The sequence below is a fragment of the Pocillopora verrucosa genome, chromosome 1 (assembly GCF_036669915.1).
Source record: "Pocillopora verrucosa isolate sample1 chromosome 1, ASM3666991v2, whole genome shotgun sequence".
Lineage (NCBI taxonomy): Eukaryota > Metazoa > Cnidaria > Anthozoa > Scleractinia > Pocilloporidae > Pocillopora > Pocillopora verrucosa.
This window is the reverse complement of record NC_089312.1, coordinates 18,286,016-18,308,783: the sequence shown is the minus strand read 5'-3', so window position 1 is coordinate 18,308,783 and position 22,768 is coordinate 18,286,016. Positions and strand designations below refer to the sequence as shown.

At 38.5% G+C, this 22,768-nt stretch overlaps 2 protein-coding genes across 2 annotated transcripts; one reads left to right on the top strand and one right to left on the bottom strand.

The window, feature by feature from the left end:
* Window positions 1-5,286: 5,286 nt before the first annotated feature.
* Window positions 5,287-6,949, top strand: LOC131799749 (solute carrier family 22 member 16-like). Its single transcript, XM_066171044.1, has 3 exons — window positions 5,287-5,401; window positions 5,796-5,868; window positions 6,248-6,949. Exons 1-3 carry the CDS (start codon window positions 5,295-5,297, stop codon window positions 6,476-6,478), a joined length of 411 nt encoding a protein of 136 aa, XP_066027141.1. The 5' UTR covers window positions 5,287-5,294; the 3' UTR covers window positions 6,479-6,949.
* An 800-nt stretch (window positions 6,950-7,749) lies between these two features.
* LOC131799765 (DNA-directed RNA polymerase II subunit RPB2) lies at window positions 7,750-22,719 on the bottom strand. Its single transcript, XM_059117466.2, has 23 exons — window positions 22,549-22,719; window positions 22,211-22,437; window positions 21,742-21,854; window positions 20,407-20,950; window positions 19,634-19,830; window positions 19,026-19,145; window positions 18,325-18,388; window positions 17,695-18,101; window positions 17,270-17,381; window positions 16,916-17,070; window positions 15,785-15,983; window positions 14,390-14,558; window positions 13,697-13,793; window positions 13,093-13,187; window positions 12,115-12,236; window positions 11,890-11,970; window positions 11,725-11,772; window positions 11,427-11,516; window positions 11,171-11,278; window positions 10,700-10,813; window positions 10,244-10,404; window positions 9,461-9,656; window positions 7,750-9,039 (listed from the first exon to the last, which is right to left on the bottom strand). Exons 1-23 carry the CDS (start codon window positions 22,565-22,567, stop codon window positions 8,938-8,940), a joined length of 3,540 nt encoding a protein of 1,179 aa, XP_058973449.1. The 5' UTR covers window positions 22,568-22,719; the 3' UTR covers window positions 7,750-8,937.
* Window positions 22,720-22,768: the final 49 nt, after the last annotated feature.

The following is a 22,768-nucleotide window of genomic DNA, read 5'->3' as shown; positions in this document are numbered from 1 at the left end:
AGAAGCGAGTATAAGCAACTAACCTTAAATTTTCATTTATTTTGAAACTACCAAGTGAATCTGAGGGTCCGATATGGACAGTTCCCCACAACCTCACTGGAGATCCGACAGGTTCAGTTGTTGGGCAGTTAATGCCACCCCCCCGAAAAACTTCGTCTTCAGCTCAACATTATGTTTGTATTCAATGGAGGCCTCAAGGCAGAAATCTGTTGAATTACAATTTCCAAGACATTTTTGTTGCACACTTTTGCCAACAAAAACCAAGTAAAGGATTGACATGCATCTCCGGCAGAATTAGGAGATATTTGGAAATCTTCTGAAAACGAGTCATCTTGAGTCGTGTAGGCGCAGGTGTAAATAGGCGGATCACAAACTTCAGAGCGTTTACCTTTTTTTCAACGCTATTAGAAGAGGCGAAGCATATATCTCAAATGTCGAAAAGCTTGCCGAAGCGTGAAAATATTCCACCAGCGATCATCATGTATTGAGTACTTTAGAATTCTGATCTCACTATTGTATCCTGAAAAATAACATAAACCAAATCCACCATCATAGCCCCTACCGGACACAGTAACTTTCAGATCACTATGCGACCCCAGCTTTTATCATTAAGTGATTTTCAAATAAGTGTCGACTATAATTCCTATTCGCTTGGTCAATTACTTGGCTCGCCCTGTAATTGTATCTAGACATATCGCCCTCCCTTCTCAAAATTAGAAATAACAAAAGTACAACCAGCGCAACTCTGACTATGATCACTCCGAGCTTTTCCGCCATTCGGCTTCGGACGGTTTCCTTTTATTATTAGTATTTTTTTTTTTTTTTTATTATCCTATTATTATTAGTAAATTATTATTATTACTATTTCAGGTTTCGTTTATCACTTCGTGCTAGTTTTTCCTTTGTTCTGATTTCGCTCTTGCGATTGCGTTTTCAGGTTTCATTGTTTTTTACGAAGAACCACTTGAAGACAAAATCATGGTTCTGACAATTGATAATTTTTCTGGAAAAGATCGGTAGTTTTGGCAGATTTTTCAGTACAAACTTCTGTTTCTGTTGTGGTTTCATGGAGATTTTTTTGGAGCTGGTCTTCCAGATTATTGACTTCTCCAACCTTCCTCAGCGCTTGAACCTCCTGGGCGCTGTAAAGCAACCATTTTTTCTGCTTGTAAATCTGACTGGAATTTTTCAAGCCAGGAGACGACACATACAACTACTCGTTAGCTCCATTCCATCGAGGTGGATTTGGGATGCGTTTGTTGTGCATCCATCCTTACTGACTGTTAATTCAGTTGTGAGCGTGGTAGACTAAGGTTGAACGGAGCTGGAAGCTGCCATTGAAAAATATTCAGCAACTTTCCACCATCTAGAAACCTCAGTACTATCGTTGTCAAGTTTGTTCTAACGAGTGTCTCCTATGCCGCTTTCTATCTTAAAATTCAGCGAAAGACCTTAACACGTAAGCTAAAGCTTTAATACTATATGACCTGCATGATCCATATTAATCTATATCTTAGACACTGCGTTTTTTCGTGTTCCCAGAACTTTATTCAGGGGATTAGGCGGTCCCCTTCAGTTTCGCAATGAAATTTTCACTTTTTTTTTTCTGTCTTTCAGTGGGACCTGGTCTGATGACGTATCAGCACTGTCCCGCCACTTCGTGAACCTAAGCCCCAGCTGTTCGTCCTTCAGTGCCTCTTCTCTTCGTTGGGCTATTTTATTTGAGTTGTTTTTGGGGCGTTTTAGGATATAATTACGGCCGCAAACCGATCATTTTATTTATCCCATGTTCTTTTGTGCACTTTCTCTAACTTCTTTGTCCATCGGCGCGTGTGCCCCTACCAAGCGTGTCACGGCTTTTGTCTTCGGTTGGGTTTCTTTATCGGTGAGTTGATCAGTATTCGTTGTGCCAATTTTTTTTACATTCCTTGGACGAACGTACAAAGTACTCTACTGAATGCAATTCGTGATTGCGTGCTAAAAGAAGTAATACAATTGTTCTCCCTGTGTACAAGGCAAACCGCGATCTAACATGTCAGGCTACGCGACAATGAACAATCTAGTAGGATAAGATGATCAGCGCTTTTTGTTTTTTAGAAAGATTATACAAATCAGAGTTTTTAGAAAAATGGCCTGTTTACCTTGCCACTGTTTGGTTTAAAAAAAGAGTATACTTCGTTCGCCTGTTCTGAACTAATGTGCTTTAAATAACGAGTTTGTGATAAACATCTTCAGGGCAACCGAAAGCGTTCTTCCTGCAGCTTATTTAGGTCCAAGAAGGAACATTGAGTTTGCCTTTCGTCAGCCCAATCAATATTGGACGTTCTTTGAAGTCTCATCGCGAAGGTGTGGGTCTCCGACACGTCTCTTCATGGTCAAGTCACTGCTCACGGTACGTTCGAAGTCAAATGACCGAGCCGAGGAATTCAGTGCCACCGGTCTGTGTTTCGCCCGCACAGACAGAGGACTGGGACTGGGAGAGCATGACATGGGGAACCGTCTCAATTTTTAAATCAGTTTCAAGTGTGTTTTTATTAGCTATGGCCTTTTAGAATGACACTAGATGATCAATGTAATGATTTCCAACAGGGGTCGGAACGGCTTGGGCTTGTATTGTACTGTTGGTGGAGTATGTAGTGAAAACGTATCGTCCACGTGTTTGGCAACCGCCCTGTTTTACTTCTGGGTTCTGTTCACTGCTGCGTTGTGGCGTTGCTAGGCCTACCTGATAAGAGACTGGCGAAACGCTTTCAATCGTGGGAGCAGCTCCAGGCCTTTTGCATATTTTCTTCTGGTGGTGAGTTGATGCATCATTACCAGAAAAGATGCTGATAGTCAACTCGCTTTCCTTATTTAAATTTCAAATAAGGCAATAATCTTCCTCAAGCGAGCTGCAATTTTAAGCAATCGCAAAGAAGTTTGAAAATTGATTTCGAACCCGTGCCTCTAAAATATATTCCAATTTCTTCGAGATTGGTAGTAGGGGACTTTATGAAAGAGCACAAGTTAAAGCCGAAATTTATCAAAATGTATAGCTAACGACTATCCTCCTGACGAAAAAAAGGAAAATACATACATACAACAGCGAAACCGAAAATAAAAGAAACAGAAAGAAAAGAAAAACTTATAGGTGTGAAATGTTTCGATCCTAGGTTTCCTTCCAGAGTCCCCTCGGCTGGCTCCTCGCAAATAACAAACCTAATGAAGCCATGACAGAAACTCAATAAGGGTGGCCGAATTCAACAGAAAAGAAATGCCTGCTGAGAGACCTGGAACAGAAAGAGGAATAAAAAAGACAGGGGAGTTCCGGGACCTCTTCAGTTCAGTGGACGATGACTGAAGAACTCCTGACTCGTGGTTTTCGCCTGGTTAGTTTTGTATCATCAACTGTGACATTAGGCCATTTCCGAATTATCTTTGGTCTCTTTTTAAAAACGAGGGCTGGTGCTCAACCACGTTGTATGAAAATGAGTTAATAATTTGCGTGTGAGTGAAAACTTAAAATCGTATGAAAAGATGAGCACCGGGACTCACTTTGAAAAATAGATCAAAGGTAATTCCGAAATGGGCAATTTACAATCAACCAACACATGTTTTTCTGGCCTTGTTTTCTGCAAACTGGCTTTTGCTTCTCTTTTTCTTAGGATGGTAATATCATTGGTATATTGACGCCTGTTTTTCATCCAGCGCTGGAAATTACGGCGGGAATCGTTATCTGGTGTTCTTTTTAATAAGCCTGGTGGAGTTTCCTTCCAACTGGCCTTGTATTTTCCTTTGCCACAATTGAGTAAAGAGATTAAATTAACAAGGACTCAACCTAAACTTTTTGTGACGAATGGGCTTTGTTGAACACAAACTTCTAGAAGACATACAGATGAATTGAAATAGACATTTACATTTCATAAAATTAAATTTATAACCCTTCCAAACAGTGGTAGCTTTTTTAACAAAGACACCCAGACAAAACGATGCATTCATTTATTCATTCAGTAGGGGGAGGCCTGCGTTTTAGGAGTCTATTTAAAAGCAAAATATTCAAGGGTACTCCCTAGCATCCGAATTGTGAACGTACCCAGGTGGATTGCACACTGTGGCGAGGGAGATAAGTGAATTTTGAATAAACTGCTTTAGTTTGCCTTCAATTCGTCAATACTTTGATCCTTAGAAACATTTCTGACTGCATGTTTGCTTCATGCATTCAATCGCAAATCTACGGTTTTCGTTTATGCATCTGACTAGGAATGGGATTTGAACAACTAAATTGACAAGTCTAGAGGGAACAATAAAGTCTTAAAATGATTTACGTAACCCAACTCCAAATCCGTTCCCAAACATTTCCTGGGTTAGGACTGAAATTTCATCATCAACTCGTTTCTATTACTGAACAGTTCGCGTGTTAAACAAAAAAAAACTTACTTACTTGAAAATTTACGTTGATTACCAGTCAAGACAATTTAAGAAATGTCAAAAACGAATTTATGTCAAACGTGAAAGAAATTGCCTTTTTTCCAGTTCATGTATAATTGTTATGTGTACGGCGATTGCACACTAATCTGAGAGTTGTCTTAGGATTGGCCGCAAGAAAACCACCGTTCTTGGACTGGTTGTGGCTTTCATTTCCTCTGTGATTGCAGTTTTTTTCCAACGAGATTTGAAAAAACACAGGTATGTTAACTTTACTTTAACATTTTGACTCCACTCTATTACTGAAACTCGGAAAATGTAAGCATAGAGCATATCTGAACTCGGAAAGGAAAACAGAGAGGGCCACGACGACTCCACGCCCTTTTAGTAGCGGAATTTTCACCAAAACATGTTGTAGTCAATCGTGTTTCGGGCGATGTTCAGCAACTAAATTTGACTTTACGCTCGGTGCGCGTCAATTTCTGGTTTAGCTGCACAGGGACACGCAGGGTGTGGGATAGAGAAGAGGTCTTCGGTGTGCCTACAGTGTCAGGTCTTGAAGTAATGATAGTGTTTTATTTCTGCGTAAAATCACATGCACAAGTATCAAGTAAGTATCGATCACAAATGGGTCGTGATTTAGTTCTTAAAAATATCCCTTTCAAAATGGTTCTGAGTCTAGAACTTTCCCAGAGAGAATTACTTTTACTAAAGAAAGATAAAATTTCATTTCATCATCATGGCTAATCGCGCTGGTTTAAAGAAAGATTGGAGCATCTCGAGAACAGCTCATTTAAGATTGGAACTTCGTTGATGCAATGTTGAATTTAGTTTGAATGCAATTATACGCCTAATTTTTTATATATTTTCATACTTAAACCTTAGGTTTCATGGTGGCAAATATCATAATGGCACAAGTGGTCGCCAAGTTTTTCATTAACATGTCCTTCAGCTCAATCTACGTTTACTCAAGCGAACTCTTTCCGACTGTTATCAGGTATCCCTCCATCTATCGATTCTTTAATGCAGTTTTAGAGCACTCAGTCCGTTCCCTTTTCCCTCACTTTAATTGACGAGCTAGGACGTCTTCACAAGTACAATTCTGTATGCCGCTGGAAAACTGATAAGGCAAATTCAAATGACTTACGTCTTCATAGACATATTGATCGACTGACTGATTGACTGACCTAGGTTAGCTAGCTGGCTGTATAGCTAACAGGCAGACTTACTGACTGACTAACAGGCTGGCTGGCTGGGGCTGACTAATTAACAGACCGGATGATACATTATTATCGAATCCTAACTACTAACTACGACTTCCTACTTCTTCAATTGGAAAGTTCACTTCTCTAACATAGAATCCATCATAACGTAACTGTATCGTGTTTCAGGAGTGTAGGAGTAGGGACCTCATCTGCCGCAGCTCGCATTGGGTCTATGTCGGCACCATACATCAATTGGTTGGTATGTATTTCGTTCAGAGTCTATTCTCCCGTTCTCTCTATTGATGAATCTAATCCACTAGAAATAAACTTTAAAAAAAATTTTTTAAAAATAAACACTGAATTATAATTCGCTTAGTATCCGATGGTCGAAGTACGAAGTAAATCATTGGGAGCCCAGATGCGAGCCGCTCACAAGCAAAGTCTGATCTCGACTGAAAAGGGATGCCTCTTTGCATGTAGCTTCCACTTGAGGGATGACTCAAAGTCTTGTTCCCCAAGGATGTGCCCCGTGTGCGTAATCCACTGTAGCCTAAGTCGGAAATATAATCAGAACGTAATCTACTTGCTTACATCGAGTGCCGGTTGACATATTTGTGCTTGTCCTTCTTTGCCAACAGATAAGTGTTCATATCATCTTGCCGTACACCATTGTGGCGGTGCTTACTTTCATCTGCGCTATTCTGTGCTTCTTACTGCCAGAAACAAAAGATTCTCCAACTCTTGAGAATATGGATTCCGTTAACAGCACCTCTGCTGAGGAACCAACCGACGAAAAGCTTCCCTTTGAACCAAGCAAGGAGAAGGAAGACATGGGAGAATTGCTTCTCAGTCAGAGCTACCCAGCTTAAATGATTTATAAATGACTTGATCAATACTTAAACAATTTAGGTATCTCTAAGCTTGGGTTGGGGGAAAAGATATTCAGTGCAAGAACGTGATTCATCTTCCAAACCAAATTTGCAAATGAAACACAATACGTTATCCTTACTTTATCTCTGTTTAAAAATATATTCATCCCCCCCCCAACTCCAATATAATCAAATGACACGGTCGTTTCAGCTATGTATTGTGAAATTTCCAGGGAGGTGCAGATTGTCTCATTTCGCAGATTAACCATTCTGGCCACACCTAATCTTTCTCCTTTGCCCCTTAAGTTGAAACAACTTAATGCGAGTTGAAATTTATATTAAATGGGATCAATATTGGATAGGAATCGTTAAAAGGTCATTTGCTAAGGGTTAGCACAATAAATACGCATTTTGTACACGGTAACTGCTTGGTACGCTTTGATTATTTCTGTAAATTACTTTTACGTAATAACAATAAAGTCAACAAGCAGAAGAAACAGTATCGAGAACGTGTTTGTGCGGCAGTGCTGCAATCACCGTTGATTACCATTACTATTCATTCCTAAATCAAGTAACAGATTTAGAGGAGGTATTCAAAGCTTCTTTACGCACGAGTATGACTAAGAATACCATCGTTTATCATAATTCCCATCCAGCCCCGAGCGCGGTTTCGTTGAAAAACACTTAACAATATTGATAAACCGTAAAGGGCGCAAGCGAGGCCATAGGACCCTATGTGTGAAGTGCATTGGAAACAGGAACACAGAAAGTGGAAGTCACGTGATACAATAGAAATTTACCGAGTTAGGTCAGGGAGAACAAGAGGCTGTCGATCAAGAATGATTTCGCTGCATTCGGCCCTCACATTGAGTCTATAAGTACAAAGTATTATTTTCCACTGTAACTAACGGCTCTGACCCGATTATCGCCGTTTATATGGAATAACAATGAGAACTGCATATATGTGTGCGTAAAGGGAACAGGTATTCCAGTGCCCAGTCCCCTACAACTGTAATGCAACAACACCCGAGGGCCAAATCCTACTCCCCCTCCTCAAACACACGTACCCACCTCCTTAAAATAGTGTCATAAATTAAATATCCTGGGATGGGAAAAAGTTAAGGCTAATGTTTAAGACTGTGTGATGGTATCAGTGATTAGTTGTATTTGTATTCGTAGAGAAAGCTCCCAACGAGTATGGCCGAGGTCAAAAGGGCGTATGGTAACCGTTACAGGTTGGAAAGCATGTACTGTGACATGTGCGACGTTACTCATTTAAAAAGCATCTTTAATTTTCTATACAAAAAAAACAAGTTCACCTTTCTATACAGAGATATACTACTTAACATAGCCGTGAGTCCCGTAAGATCCCCCAAGGATGGAATTCAGACGAAATCATACAAAAGCAAATTTCTTCTGGTCGAATGGTTTGAAATAGACACTAACGTAAAGGCATAGACAGTTGTTTCAACTCTTACATGCGATCATAACAGTTCCCCTTTAACCTTCCGTTAAAAAACAAAAACAACCTCATGTAAACGTTTCCAGTTGAAAGAGACGAGCCAGGATTTGTTTCAGTCATTTACATCAAAAAAGAAAAGAGCGAGTTAAGAAAACCGCTCCTCAATCAGTGCAAGAGGTTGCTCTTTAATTTACTTTTTCTACTAGTATCAGAGTAACGAGTGTTACGAAAGTGATAAACATGTACCTTCTCTTTACCTCTTTACGATATCAGTAGGTTGCTAGAGGAAACAGTGAAGAGACTCAATAGAACTATCATCGGAAAGGGATATTGCCCTAAATAATCTTGGTTTGTAAGGAAGAGTTGCTAGTCACATACAAGGAGTTCGGGGTTGCGCGCTTATTTTTAAACGTTCCCACACTGAAACCGGACAGCTATGAGAGGTTTCTGGTAAAGCTCAAAGGGTGTTAGCAGAATTTCAAGGAGCGCATGTATAGAGTGTTTATCAGGTGGAAGCTTGCGCAGAAAGGAAGCCACTGTTCTGGGTATGTCAGGGGGACCCTACATAACATGAAGGACCTAAATGCCATTTCGTGTCTTACTTAATACACGTCAGAATTCAAGTTGTTTTAAATTATTATTATTTTTTACCGAGCGGGGGGTCACATTCACACTGAGGATCCTTCTCCTCCCTTGGGACAAACCAAGAAACGTTCCATAAGGGGGGCGGGGTGCACATGTTACTCAAGGTTTACCAACCCACAGGGAATGCAGGATTTTAGTTTACATTGGGGGTCAAGTATACCGTAACGCTCCAGTTAGTAAGCTACATTACAAGCTTGCCAAAGTGGTTAGCTCTAACGAACTTCTCATTCCCGGCAACTAAGTTGCATAAATCATGTTCAGACTGACTGATTTAAGGAGGCTTACGTTAAACATCAACAGAATGACAACTTGATGCACAAAGCACAGTGTGAGGAGCCAGGATGAGCGTAGCTCATTTAACTGGATCACACACCATCATTCTGGGAGCAATGCTCATGGACATAAGCTCTTGGAAAAGAAGCTTTGCCGCGTAGGGCATACGAATACGGGACACCTGAAACGGAAAACAAGTTTGGATCTTTAGCCTCAATAAATGTTCTATCCATAAGATACTGTTCAAGTTTCAAGGTCAAAATGGTTTACGCCAAATGTACTATCCCAGAATCCTTTATGATAATTTTAGAGTGACTCTTAACCAACAATAAATCAGTATATTACCACCAAACGCAAAATACAATGCCCAGTAAGATATATACTTAAAAAAACAATGAGTTGGCTTCTTGCCACCGGAAAGACCATAACACAGAGAGGCCATTTCTAACTTATATGGCGAACAATTTTGTCTCAGGGGACATTGGTGAAGGGTTGGAAAAAGATACCAGCAACTTTCAGATAACCTGAAGTTGTACAGAGCTGGATAAAGTTCCGTGTGAGCAGGGCTTTACATTACACACCCACAAGATTAGTTCAATTACCTGCGTCTTGTTCTTACAACCTCTACATTCAAAGGTGTTATTGCGCAAGTTCGCTATGGCGATCAATCCACACAAGTTACACACGTGACAGCTATATGGATCAGACACTTCAAACAGCCGTTCATTCAGGAACTGTGCAGCGCCGTGTGCAATCATACAGTCACGTTCCATCTCACCGAAACGGAGACCACCGTCACTGAAAAGCAAGCAATATGAAACTAATAATTATTACAACTGGAGAATGGAATACTCGGTTTTCCGTTGGGGAAAAAGGGGTATTGAACGAACTAACAGTTTTTTAAGGAACTGGGAATTGCTCAAGAGATAGAAGAGAATGAAAGTGGAAGAAACGTGAGACCAATACTCCTATACACAATTTGTTGGGACACTTGCTGCCTTCCCTGCCCATCTCCATGGAACATCTGCAAGCTCAGCATGATTCTACGGGTAATTTACCCATAGATGAGTTGCCAGTAATGGGATTCTTGTGTTTGCGCAAAGATTTCTGGGATCGCCACGGGGCAAAAATTGCAACTTGCTAGAAAAACCTGGCGAAAGGTTGTTTCGACGTCCAAAAAAACGATTTTGGAGAGAGATTATCGCCTTCTCTTCACCTTGATACAACCAAAGATTGAAAACTTAGATTGGGTTCTAGCTAATATTTACCGTTTGTAAATAAGTATAACAACATCAAAACTGTTTGTAAATGAATGTTAACACCATAAACATGGTAGACACAAAATGTTCTCTACCCACCCCCTGAGGTTGTAATTTGACACTCACCGTGATCGTCCCTCCATAGGCTGTCGAGTAAGAATCTGGACTGGACCTCTGGCCCGAGAGTGGATCTTATCGTCCACCATGTGCTTCAAGCGCTGATAGTACGTTGGACCCAAGAATACTTGCGCGTTCAACTTTCGCCCAGTAAAGCCATTGTATAAGACCTATAACCAGCAAAACAAGATAATTGCGTTGTACCGTTCTTTAAGTCACTTCTCAAGAAAAGGTAGCCATTCACTATTCCTAACTGCGGAACGGAAACATACGCCAAGAGCTTGAGTAAAAACTCCCTGCAACATTACCGGAAGAAATGCACTTTAGGGAGTTTCTTTGTTATCACTTTGAATTCAGAGCAGCTGTTTTTATGAATACTTCGGACTTGGAAAATCGTCAAAAAGCGCTCGGAAGGAGAAAAATCAAACCGTTGTGGTTTTAAGCTCATCGTTTTGTGACCCGTACCTCATTGCCTCTCAGATGGTATCCATAGTCGTTGAGCAGTTGAGAAACTTTCTGGACGTTCACAGCGTCATTGAAGGGTGTGGCATCACCTATCTCTCCTTTGTTAGCTGACACCTGTCAATCGTCATTAGACAGCGTTAATCAAGCGATGGATCCAAAACTACAAACATGTATATATCAAATTAACAAGGCTACTGTTCGGGATACAAGGACGTCGACATGATTATCAGAGTATGCAAAGTCTTTCTAGGAGAAAACAAGTAGGACTAAAGAGATGCATGTTCGAACTACGGGTACATGGTAGGTGCATAGGTCTGGCCTAGAATAGAAACTTGATGGAAGACTGTAGGGTGTATTAAATAGAAAAAACACCGGGTGAGAAGTCACAATTTACACCAACCCCTGCTTTTCCAGTTTACTCATAACGAATGAGAGAAATAGAGAGAGAGAACACAAATTGTGGTCTGTTACCTTTCCTTGCAGACACTCGATCAAGTGACCGATTGTCATACGGCTGGGAATGGCATGAGGGTTGATTATCACATCAGGAGTGATCCCTTCACACGTAAATGGCATGTCCTGATGAAAAAAAACAAACAAAAATAACACAGATCATTAGCATCAACAATTAAATTTTAGTAATAGTCCTTTCCATATCTCATACTGATTTGAAAAAGCTACAAATAAAGGTAAGGTACACAATCTCCGCAAACACGAATTTGCTTACCTCTTGACGATACGTTATTCCACAAGTTCCCTTCTGACCATGCCGACTGGCAAACTTGTCTCCGATTTGGGGAACACGAACAGAGCGAACCTGACAATGTAAAACAATCTGTCTGTTACTTTGAAGAACTTTGCTGGTAAGTTACTTTACTGCGCAAACACAGTTTAAATGTCAATAATGCAGCTAAGCAAGATTTTCCCCCCCTCAAGAACAGATTGCTAGTGTTACCGTTACTAAGTAATCCAAAACCATTCAAGTTTCTATGTGTAGTTGTTAATTTAATCAATTCCAATCATACCTTAATCTTAGTAAACTTGTAACCTTCCTGGTTAATGGTGACCATTACCTTGAAGTAATGAAAGCCAGAAAAACATCATTAGCAACACCTGCACCAAGAAACACAAGCACAAGAGACTATTCCTGATCCGCAACCAAGAGAATTAAAAAAGAAAAAAAAACTAACCTGATCCACAATCCCTGTCTCACTTGGACGCAAGAATGTGCTAGAGTCTTTCTTGCTAAACCTCCGAGTTGTTCCTTCCAGCTGTAGAAAAACATTGAATCTTAGCCTTAGAGAGAAGCCAGTGACACTGTCTATTGTAACATTATAGTACCCAGTTGCACTAAGAACAAGCCACGGGCCGCCAAATTTGTTTCAAATATCTAACACCCGGTAAAATCTATGTACCTCATCATCATTTTCTGGCAGAGTGATGGTCTTTCCTACAATGACATCATCACCACTAACTCTAGTACCAGGCGCTATGAGGCCATCATCGTCAAGTTTATCATAAGTTGCATTCCTCATACCTGAAAAGGAAAACTGTTTGTTTAACGGGGGTAATTTTCTAAAGAAACTGTGGTGCTGTGTCGGTGTATTACAGGATACTTTGGTTTTATCAACTGAGTTGATAATGTAAACTTGCCTCTGAGGAGAGTTTCTAAAGTTGAAATTTAAACTGTTTACCCTTCGTCAGAGCAAAGGGGCAACAAAGAGCTGTGTCAAACAGCTAACTCTCGAATCGCCAGCTTAAGAAACTCTCCACAGTGGCTATTTTGCATTATCAACTCAGTGGATGAAACCGAGATTTTTCGGCCTGTCCGTAGCACGTGAATAGTAATGCTCTTCATAATTATCTCTAATGACATTTTTCTGAATTGTATATCTTAAATGTTATCACATTATTCATGGTAGAATAAATAGCTGCTATTGTTGCCAGTAAAGAAAAAGGGAATAACCACACTCAAACTAGGTTAGGTTTTGGAGGCGTTTGTAACCCATGCAAAAATAAATAGTAAATTGAGTATCTAAACATCTCAATCTAAAGATCAAAGAAAAGGATTTGTAATTTTTTTTGCCCAGAAATGACAATCATTTGTAGCACTTTATGACAAAAAAATGGAATGCCCAGGACAACCGGAAAAGAGGAAGCCAAAAAAAAAAAAAAGCCCAGGTTAGGGTTAGCCCAGGTTAGGATGAGGTGGAGAAGGGACATTGTCGATGGCCCATGCTCCGAGGGGAGCTGAGGGCTAATTAATTCACTAACTAACAAAAAAAGAGGATCCCAGTGATTAGCATCTGCACTTCTGAAGCTAAGGCCAACAAACGACTCATGAAAACCTGAATGGTTATAATTATCATAGTAATTATGAAAAAGCAATTTACCTTGACATGTCTCTCTAGTTGGTTTTTCAAATGTTTCTTCTTGGTCCATTCCTCTCTTGGATTCTTGATCTCGGTATGAGCGGTAAAACACAGACCTGGCAAAGTTCAAACCATCACTGTTTAATAACCATATGACTTAGACCAAAATGTTTCATGAACACCAATGGGAAACATCATAACATTTCTGTGAGTTTTAACTGACTTAAGTCACTTTACAAATAGTATATACGTTTTAACCCTGTTACTCCCAAGATCTAACTAGCAAAGTTCTTTATTGCTTTCCGTGCGATTCTCATTATGTTAGTTCCAACAATTGGGTATTGGATCAATTAATAATTCCCTAGTTGATATTTTTCTTTATTCTTATTCACTTTTCTGCTTGATGAAGTATTGATATTGTAAGGAGAAATTTTGTCTTGGTCACTAAAGGAATTTAAAGGGTTAACCTAAACTTTGTCCAATGAGAAATTGAGCTGTAAATGAGGGATGTTTTAGCTTGAAGATAATGTTTCACCTAAATGTGCCATTACAAAATTTGTCGGCCACAAAAAAAACATTGCACTTGGTTGTAGAAATTAAACAAGAGAGTTGTTTTGTTCTTCACCTGTAAAGCCCTCTATCAATAGCTGAAGCGTTCATGATGACTGAATCTTCTTGATTGTATCCTGTGTATGAAGCAATTGCTGCTATAGCATTGATTCCTTAAAGAAAAGAAAAGAGACAGCAAAGTTTGAAAATAAGATGAGAGAATTATGGAGCTTTCTTGATGAACAATTGGATGAGCAGACCAGTCAAGTCTACATTAATTTGTTAAGGGAGGAAGCCTTTAAACATCATTTAACTTAGAACTGACTTACAGTCTTGAACACTGACAATCAAGCCAGATGACTCTAGACTAGTAACAGCTCTCCCCTCCCAAAAACTAATCGTCAATTCCCCTTTCTGCTTGCCAAACATTTCTTACAAACCTCATCTCTGAGATTTCATTATATTACTACTACAAAGTCCCAAATAATGACACTTTACTTTCTTCTTGTCACCTTTCTGCTTGACAACTTAGTTAATTGCTGGCCAACATTGCTTAATTGGTCACTCCTGGGAGTTAAAGGTTTGCCAAGATGTTACATGTTCATGAATAACTGGTACTCTAAGGTTTAAATCTTACACTGCACGCACAAGTTTTCATGCCTTTCTTCCAAACTTCACTTTCAGCAAATAGAAAATTTTATACAAGTCAGCTTGAAAGCCAAATTTGTAGTCCCCAAACTGTGCTTATATGCAAATTAATTTCATTTACCTGCGGGCAGTTCTCTGAATCTGAGATACTCCATAGAACGAGTGGTGACCAAAGGTTTCTGAGGGTAGTACAACACATGAGCCAATGTGTCCATGCGCACATGGAAGTTAGTGATGTACACACCCATGGCTTGTTTACCCATAGCAGACTGATAGGTATTACGAGGAGACTGTCAACAAGTACAAAAGTTATGTTTAAGAGGATGCAGGGAGTAAAGACTCGTAAGACTAAAGTTTACCCTATTACTTGGAAGACAAGAATGGATAGCCACTTAAAATATGATGTTTTAGGTGATTCCTGAGAATTGTATTGCGTTTCCAGTACAGCACGCAGAAACAATGTAATCAGGCAATAAGCATACGTGCATTCCAAGAACACTGTGTTGATTTTCAATCGATGGACCAGGCAAGGAGAATGAAGGTCTTTAGCTCTTGAACAAACAAGGTGACCTTTATTTATTAAGGCAAATTTTGGTGTGCAAATTATCTTGTTTAAATTGGAGAAATTAAAAAAAAAATTATGAAAGGGAAAAAAAGTTATAGCTAAAGGCCTGCATGAAGCCTGTTACTCAAGGATACAAATCATGACCATGAATGAATGACTTGAGGAACATTTTGAGTGATTTTTCCACAAATTACGTGTATATAATATCCATTTTTTTCTAAATGCTTGTGACTTCCTACCTCTCAAACTTTTTTCAATTGTTACATGTTCTTTACAAACTATTGCTTCCAACAACCTCAAATTGCAAACATTTAAGGGAAGTTTGAAAAAAATTGTTTGATAACTTTTTTCCAGAGGAATCACCTTAATTAACCATTTAAAACCCCAAGGGTGCCTAGGTGTTAGGTTCTCCATAATTTGTCACCCTCGATAGTTAAACAAATTCTCCTGATCCATACCATAGGAAATGTAAAGAGAAGAGTATGGAGAATATGGATATTGATGTTTTGGTGCGATGGTTTAAAGGCCATCCTTTTTCTTTTCTTTACACCAAGTTGCCATTTTCCATTCTGCATATACAAAAAACTTGCCTAAAACTACACATAGGATGGCATTTTTGCTGATAGCGATGGCATCTTACTTTCATAAAACCACAAGGTGGCAACAAATGCTACTGGTAAGTTGGGTAGACAGTTTCTTAAAAGGATCTCTTAAATTTTGCAGAAAAAGTTTTCAAAACAAGTAACTATTAAATATTTTATGTTATACATACCAGTATTTTTTATTATGTGGTAATTTTTTTTATGTGGCCTTGAGTAAACTACTTTTTTTTTTCTTTGAGTTTGAAGTTCTGAAGTATTGGATTAAAAGGAAACTATACAACCACAGTAGAGGTACAGTGAAAATACATGCATATGGTTGTATACATACAATATTAGGAATTAAAAATACCTGATTGTGATCTGGAAATGGAATAATAGAGGCACACACTCCCAGGATCATGGCAGGATGAATTTCACAGTGAGTGTATGTTGAACAGTAAGCCTGGCCTTTCTCTACCAATTCATCAGGAGTCATGGCTACCATCACTGTCTCTTCTTCATTTACATCAATATACTCTACAATTCCACCTGCCACCAAGTCTTGCCAGCTGCAAAAAGTCATGAAATCTATTTTCTTTTTACACAAAAAAATGATGCCCCAAAAAGGAACTAAATTGTGTATGTATAGTTGTCACAGGCCACCCATCCCCCTTCTCCTCGTGTCACATGTAAGTATCAATGTACATGTTGTGGTTCTCTTTTTCAGTAGTTTATAATTTTGATTGTCTACTTTGAAGTAATTACCATATACTAGTGACATACAAACAAATCAACATCTGTGTGGCCAATTTGATAATCAGTTTCAGTGTACTTGTTCCAAGCTAGACAGACAGCACTCCAGACTTCACTATTCTACTATTCTCAGTGCAGTTTCATGACGACTGCATGTTCTTCAAAACCTGGCTTATATCCCATTCACACCAGCAAAATATGTTTAGTTAAACCAGGTTTAAGTGAATGAAAATCAGAGACAAAGAACTGAAAAAGTGCAGATTTCCAAAAGATTCAAGTAATAACAAAATTATGTTTTCAATGTGCTACATTTGAAGTCAACAAACATTAGCTAAAAGAGCTTCTATGAAGAAAAATATTGTTAACCCTTTAACTCCCAGAAGAAATTAACCTGTAACTTCTCCCTATAACATCCATACATTATCCAGCCACCTGGTAATGAGAATACTCAAACTTATCAGGAAGAAGTTTTAATCTTGATCTAACACCAAATTCTCATGACTTATATTTACAAAGAATTGCATGTCAGTTGGAGGGAGAATTAACAATCAGATCTTGGGAGTTTAAGGGTTATCTGTGTTTAACAAAACAGCTACAAAACATGTTTAAGCTTTGGTTTGAATAAGGATAGAAGTTTGTCTCTCCAATACATGGTGAAAAAAATTACTTTAGGATGGCAATAGAGGTAAAAAGTGAATGTTATAAAGATTTTGTTTAAATTAAATGATATCATTTAACAATACCTCACCTGTACTCGTTGTACTCTCTCTCCTTTAACTGATCGATGTGGTGTTTCTTCAGCAACAATTTTTGGTTTTCAACAATCAACAACGGACGACAAATCCTACCAGCATCTGTGTAAATTCTAATTTCTCGTTCTCTGAAGTCTCTCACCATTGACACCTGAAAATTGAGCAGCAGTCACAGTGACATTCCTGCATGCAATGCTGCCTCCTTCTGACAGAACTGAATCTTCCTTGGTGGTAAAATGTTTTGTAAATTTTTCACATTTACCTTTTTTTCTCTGTCAGTTTGGAAGACTAACATTTATAATTATTCATAAATACATTTTTGCCATCAACAGCCCATCATCAGGCATTACCTCAGACACAATGATGTCCATCTGCCTCCTCAACTTCCTTAATGTGCTCATGAGCTGATCTGGATCTCGATGAATTCCAACCCAACATCCATTCACAAAAATCTTGGTTGCACTATGAGGAAGAAGTTTTAACAAAAATTAAAGTTTCCAGCTCCACCTATTTCCTAAGCATCTAAAGCAACTCTAAATCCTGAGACAATCTTCCCTTTTATTGCTTAAGAGAAGAGAAAAACCTAACTCCATGGAGTTTGGTTACAAGATACATGGACTTTTGGAAGAGAAGTGAAAGAACCAAACTCCCTAGAGTTTGGTTAGAAGATATATGGACTCAAATGCAGGGGGCTACTTTGCCTAGACTGAAAGTTACCCTGCAGAATTCAATATCAGATACACTGTATATTTTCAGAAATATCTGCAATTCTCACTTGCTAATAGCAGATGGGGTTATTTCTTCCAAATTCTCCATGGTCCATTCCTCCAAGAACTCCAAGATAGGACTTGGTTGGGAACCAACAGAAATATAAGCCATCAAAGCCAAGTTCTTCACCAGTCCAACAGCATGACCTTCAGGGGTTTCTGCTGGGCAAATCATCCCCCAGTGGGTGTTATGGAGCTGCCGTGGACGTGCAAGCTTACCTTCTCGACCAATGGGTGAGTTTAGACGACGCAAGTGGGATAATGTGGAGGCAAAGGTCAGTCTACTGAGTACCTGAGACACCCCTGCACGGGACTGATGAGCTTTCTTCTGGTCACCCCAGTTTCCAGTGGCCAGAGAGTATCTCAGACCATCTGTGATCACTTTAGGTTTCAGAGCTAGTTCAATGTTGAAGTCCTGCAAAATGAAGTGCCATTAGCACAACTGCAAAGCTTTTCATTAACACCACAAAGGTGGCTGGTGGAAAAAGGAGTAGGTCATAGAAATAGATAAATGTAGTTCCAAATCTTCCAATACTTTCTGGCAAACACTTGTTAGACTGGATAAGTGATGACATTTCATTGGTTTAAGGCAAAAGCATAATCCTCTAGCAATGGATTTATTTGCATTACATGATTACCTTTCCTCTATCAATAAACTTCTGGGCATACATTCTGACTTCTTTCATGAGATTTCTGAAGAGTCTAAAAATAAAATGAGAAAGAGTACATTTTTTTAATATTTTACAGTGAGGACCTAAATGTGTTATGACTGAACATGAATTATGACTGAAGAAAACTCATGCTTGTAAAACCTTTTTGCCCTTTCCCAAATACAGTTATCTGTTCTTGATCACAAGCCATGAGTGTGAACTGCAAGACTAGTGCTGAGACCAATACCTATAATTATGGCTTACAACTTACAAACTGAATAATAAATGAAAATTGAAAAGAATGAAAAGAAACCAAAATTGTAACAGCTACACTGTGTGCATTACAGAATGTGGGAATGAAAAATTAAACTCAAACATAAACATGAATTTTTAGGGTTTGTTGCTCTTTACAATTACATACTTCCAAATGACTTTAAGAAACCTTTCATTTTTTAACTGGTCCAAAAGTTTAGAATTTGATTCCAAAATAACATGAAAATTATCTAGTAGTGGAAGGGGTTTACTTTGTTGTACTAAAAATATCATATTCAAGCTATGTCTCATGACTTTCAAAGACTCGCATGCAAATTCCAAGTCTATCCTGGTATTTCATGACCCGCAAGAACATTCAATAATCAAAGCTAACTCTAAACACATTTCCAATTTACATGCTTATACAATAATCTTACCCTCTGAAGAGAAAAGCAAGCAGTGGCCCTGCAAGGTCAAGCCGTTTATTCCCGTAATGATCCCGATCATCCAGTTCCCTACGACCAAGTGCTGCCAACAGTAGCCTATGAACCATGTATCTGTAAGGAAAACAATCCTATCACTGTCATCATCAGACCATTCCCTTTTTGGAATTTATGAGATGTCCACAATGGTGATCACCTTTTGTGTTAATGCCACTTGTGTAAAAGACTTACAAGTAGTCCATTCTTTTATGAGCAAATATCACACAAACAGTGCTTGCTCTACAAAATGTAAAATAAGTGGTATATCGTCATTCAAATAAAGTGAGTCAACACACAAAAATCAGCAACTCACTTTCACATGAAAAAGGTTAGTTCTTCCAACAAAGTTGTCCAAATCTTTTTCTCTCAAAAAGCTTTGAATCAGATAAAGGTTATGTGCTTTCTTCTGGTACAGCTTGAATTTTAGTCAAGTAAATTTTGAAAATTCTTTACTCCAAATTTGATTTTTGACTTGATTTTTTTCTCTACAGATTAAACAGGAAATGTAAGCAAACCTTGAAACAAAATGAATCAAGTTAGCTAAAGAAAAAAAATTGGCTTACCCCAGGAAGTAAGCTTTCTTGGTTTCACAAAAATCACTAACACCAACATGAGGAAGCATTTCCTTCTGAAGGATTTCCTTGGCATATTTGATACGCCTCTCCTTTGTAACACCAGGTTTGGCACCACGAGAACCAATAAAGTTCAAAGCCACATTCTGTTCTTGAATAACAAATGCCTCATCTAAAGATGGTTTTACCTAGAGATTCAGATGAGAATTTTTCAATTTTTTCTTGGTTTGAACTTTTTTATACCAGTTTGATTTTGCTACACAATGCAAAAAGAAAATGAAACTGGTTTCCAAAACCACACATGCTACACTAACCACTAGAATGTCTGGATAAATACAGTAGATACTTTTTCTGTGCAACAACACCTATTTTCTTTATTTTAACATCAAAGAGGCACAGTAGGTCCTGTAGTGTACTGAAACATGAGAGAGATCCTTGTCATCAATAACATTTTTTCAGCAAGAAAAACAACATACATTTCCTGTATGAATCATCTTCAAATGGCCTGGCAGCAGCTCAAGGTAACCCTCTACATAAACATGTACTCCTTGTTAATGCACACTTCTATCTTGGACAATTGTTTAGCTTTGGATATATCAGAACATACATTTACAGGCAGGTGGCATGTGTATTAAAGTTATAAGATTACAAAGAGGATTTTGATACATCTTATAAGTTTCACATATATTTCCAAGGTATATGTTTAAATTTGGATATCAACATTTCAAACTGCCAATAAAATTAATCTTTGACTCAATTCTCACCATTTCCATCATTTCAGGATCATCAAAGTCATAAATGATATGCTCTAGAATATCCCGATCAGCAACAAAACCCAGAGCTCTGAATACAATCATAATGGGGATTTCTTGTCTGATATATGGCAAAGAACCAACAATCCTCTGGCCAATAGCACTTTTGCGACCTCCTTGACTTCCCTTGGCTAACATGGACACCCACATGGTGCTTGTTGGTCTTGAAGAATGCTCCAAGCATGATCTAATCTCCGCAGTAAATGAATATTTTGAATCCTTCTTGGAGAATACATATACAGTATTTGTAGCCATTTTCTCTTGGGCAATCAACACTTTTTCAGATCCATTAATAATGAAGTAGCCTCCAGGGTCAAGAGGACACTCATTAAGTTCTGTCAAGTCACGATCTGTCAAACCACTCAAGAGGCAATAAGTGGATCGCAACATGATTGGTATTTTTCCAATGAACATTTTACTATGTTGGGTAACTTGAGGTTCGTCATCTTCTCTAATCATTGTTTTTGTGATGTCAACATAAAGAGGGGCTGAATAACTGCAAACAATCAACATCAATAATGAAAGTTGCCATACTTTTTCAAAACAATTTCATGTCTAAGTTTTCAATTCTCTTTTGGGGTATGAACTATATTTTCTCAATTAAACTCCCACAGCATCAGATTTTAACTTGTTCCAGTCAGCCTGTCCTTTAATAATGGGGTTCAGTTTTCCATCATTTAACTACAAGTTGATTTTTGTTATCAGCCAACCTTCAAGACCCACGGATGTAGGTCACAACAGCACAATAAATTATTGCTCATCATTTAGCTGAATCAAACTGTTCATGGGTCTTTTTCTATGACTTATCACTTTTTCACTGAACATTTTCATGTATAAAATAAATAAATTTATGCAGCGTATACAAAAAAATTTAAAGGCCTTTTCCAACACAAATGATTTTGTATCACAAATAGCCCACACAAACAAAGATTTTAGATTAGAAGACAAGTACTAATAAGGGTTCCAGTTTACCAGTACATGTAGTACAATGGTGGACCCATTAATCTATATTATTTTGGCTGAAAAAATACAATACAGTTCTACTCTAAACATTTTTAGCCAAGTCTTTCTCAAATTGGCTAGGTGGTGAACAAGGTACCAATTTGGAAAGGAACCAACTTCATCACAGAAAGAAAATTGGTGTGCAAACCTACAAAAAGTACAGTGAAGCTCCATAGTGTACATTTTGTTGGTATTTTGTAACAAACTTAATTCAAATACTTCACTGGTATCAAACTCATTCTTGAATAGAAAGGTTTCTTACAAGTACAACTCTACAATACTTACGTTAGATTGCGTAGCCTTGCTTCATTTGGCATCATAGGACTTGGAGCACCATCTTTTTCCCAGTGAGTTGGTTTTGACAGATAAATTTGTTCAAACTTCAGTAAGAATCTTGGCTATAAAGAAAACATTATCTTTAAATAGAAGGGAAATTTTGATGTTCATTTACTAAAGTGAATCTAGGCTAAAACCTTAAGTCTTCTCCAGAGAGAAAGAATCTTTATTAATTCAAGGCTGGGTTAGCCAGCTGTAAGAATCTTAGAAGCCATTTGCAGCATCCTTGTTTGATATATTCCTTGCATCATTCGCTAGGAGCTGCTGCAAATTCTTTTACTTTAGACTGATTGGATTTAGATCAACAAGAGAGACAGCCTATTGACACCCGTAAGTGTCAAACTGGATGTGCTCAGTGTGCAAACTCACAGCATGACATAGCCTCTTTAACAAACTCAGTTAAAATTTTTTAACTTACTGGAGTTTCAGTATCTGCAGTCATGTGAAGCGACTCCGCTTGTAGATCAATTTCAGGAGAGTCTTCGACAATTCTTTGCACAGACATCTGGATAAACTCGTCAAAGGAATCCAACTGCTGTCGAACAAGGCCTTTTTCGTCAAAATACGAGCTAATGACAATCCAGCAAGCTTCCTGCCATAAATCTCGAGTAATTTCTTCTCCCTCCTCCTCTCCATAGCCAACTTCTACGAAGAATCAGCAATAATAACGAATGACCGGCATGTTTTGTGAACGCCAGTTTGTTTTGGTTTGAAATTAAAGAGTGACAAAGTTAACCACAATTAATAGTTTCTTACCATCTTCTGGGTCATACATGACTTCTACGTAATCTTCAGTTAATTATGACTTATACTACACCTTTCCTTTTGAGGATGGACGCGAAATGTTAATGATTCAGATGGATTTTTTGTACACAACTACTACATATTTCGAGTCCGCCATGACAGACGAACTGCAAAGTCGTCCAAGTGAGGCCCAGCTTTTCAAAGGAAACGCAATGCACTATGGGAGGATGAA

Bases quoted from the DNA above. Each gene is read 5' to 3' on its own strand.
- LOC131799765 (XM_059117466.2), bottom strand. The intron at 19,146-19,633 runs GTAAGCCAATTT...TTTTCCTTACAG, and splicing joins AAGAAAGCTTACTTCCTGGG to ATACATGGTTCATAGGCTAC. The intron at 14,559-15,784 runs GTATTTTTAATT...ACTTGTTGACAG, and splicing joins CATTTCCAGATCACAATCAG to TCTCCTCGTAATACCTATCA.
- LOC131799749 (XM_066171044.1), top strand. From the start codon at position 5,295: ATGGTGGCAAATATCATAATGGCACAAGTGGTCGCCAAGTTTTTCATT. The intron at 5,402-5,795 runs GTATCCCTCCAT...ATCGTGTTTCAG, and splicing joins CTCTTTCCGACTGTTATCAG to GAGTGTAGGAGTAGGGACCT. The intron at 5,869-6,247 runs GTATGTATTTCG...CTTTGCCAACAG, and splicing joins CACCATACATCAATTGGTTG to ATAAGTGTTCATATCATCTT.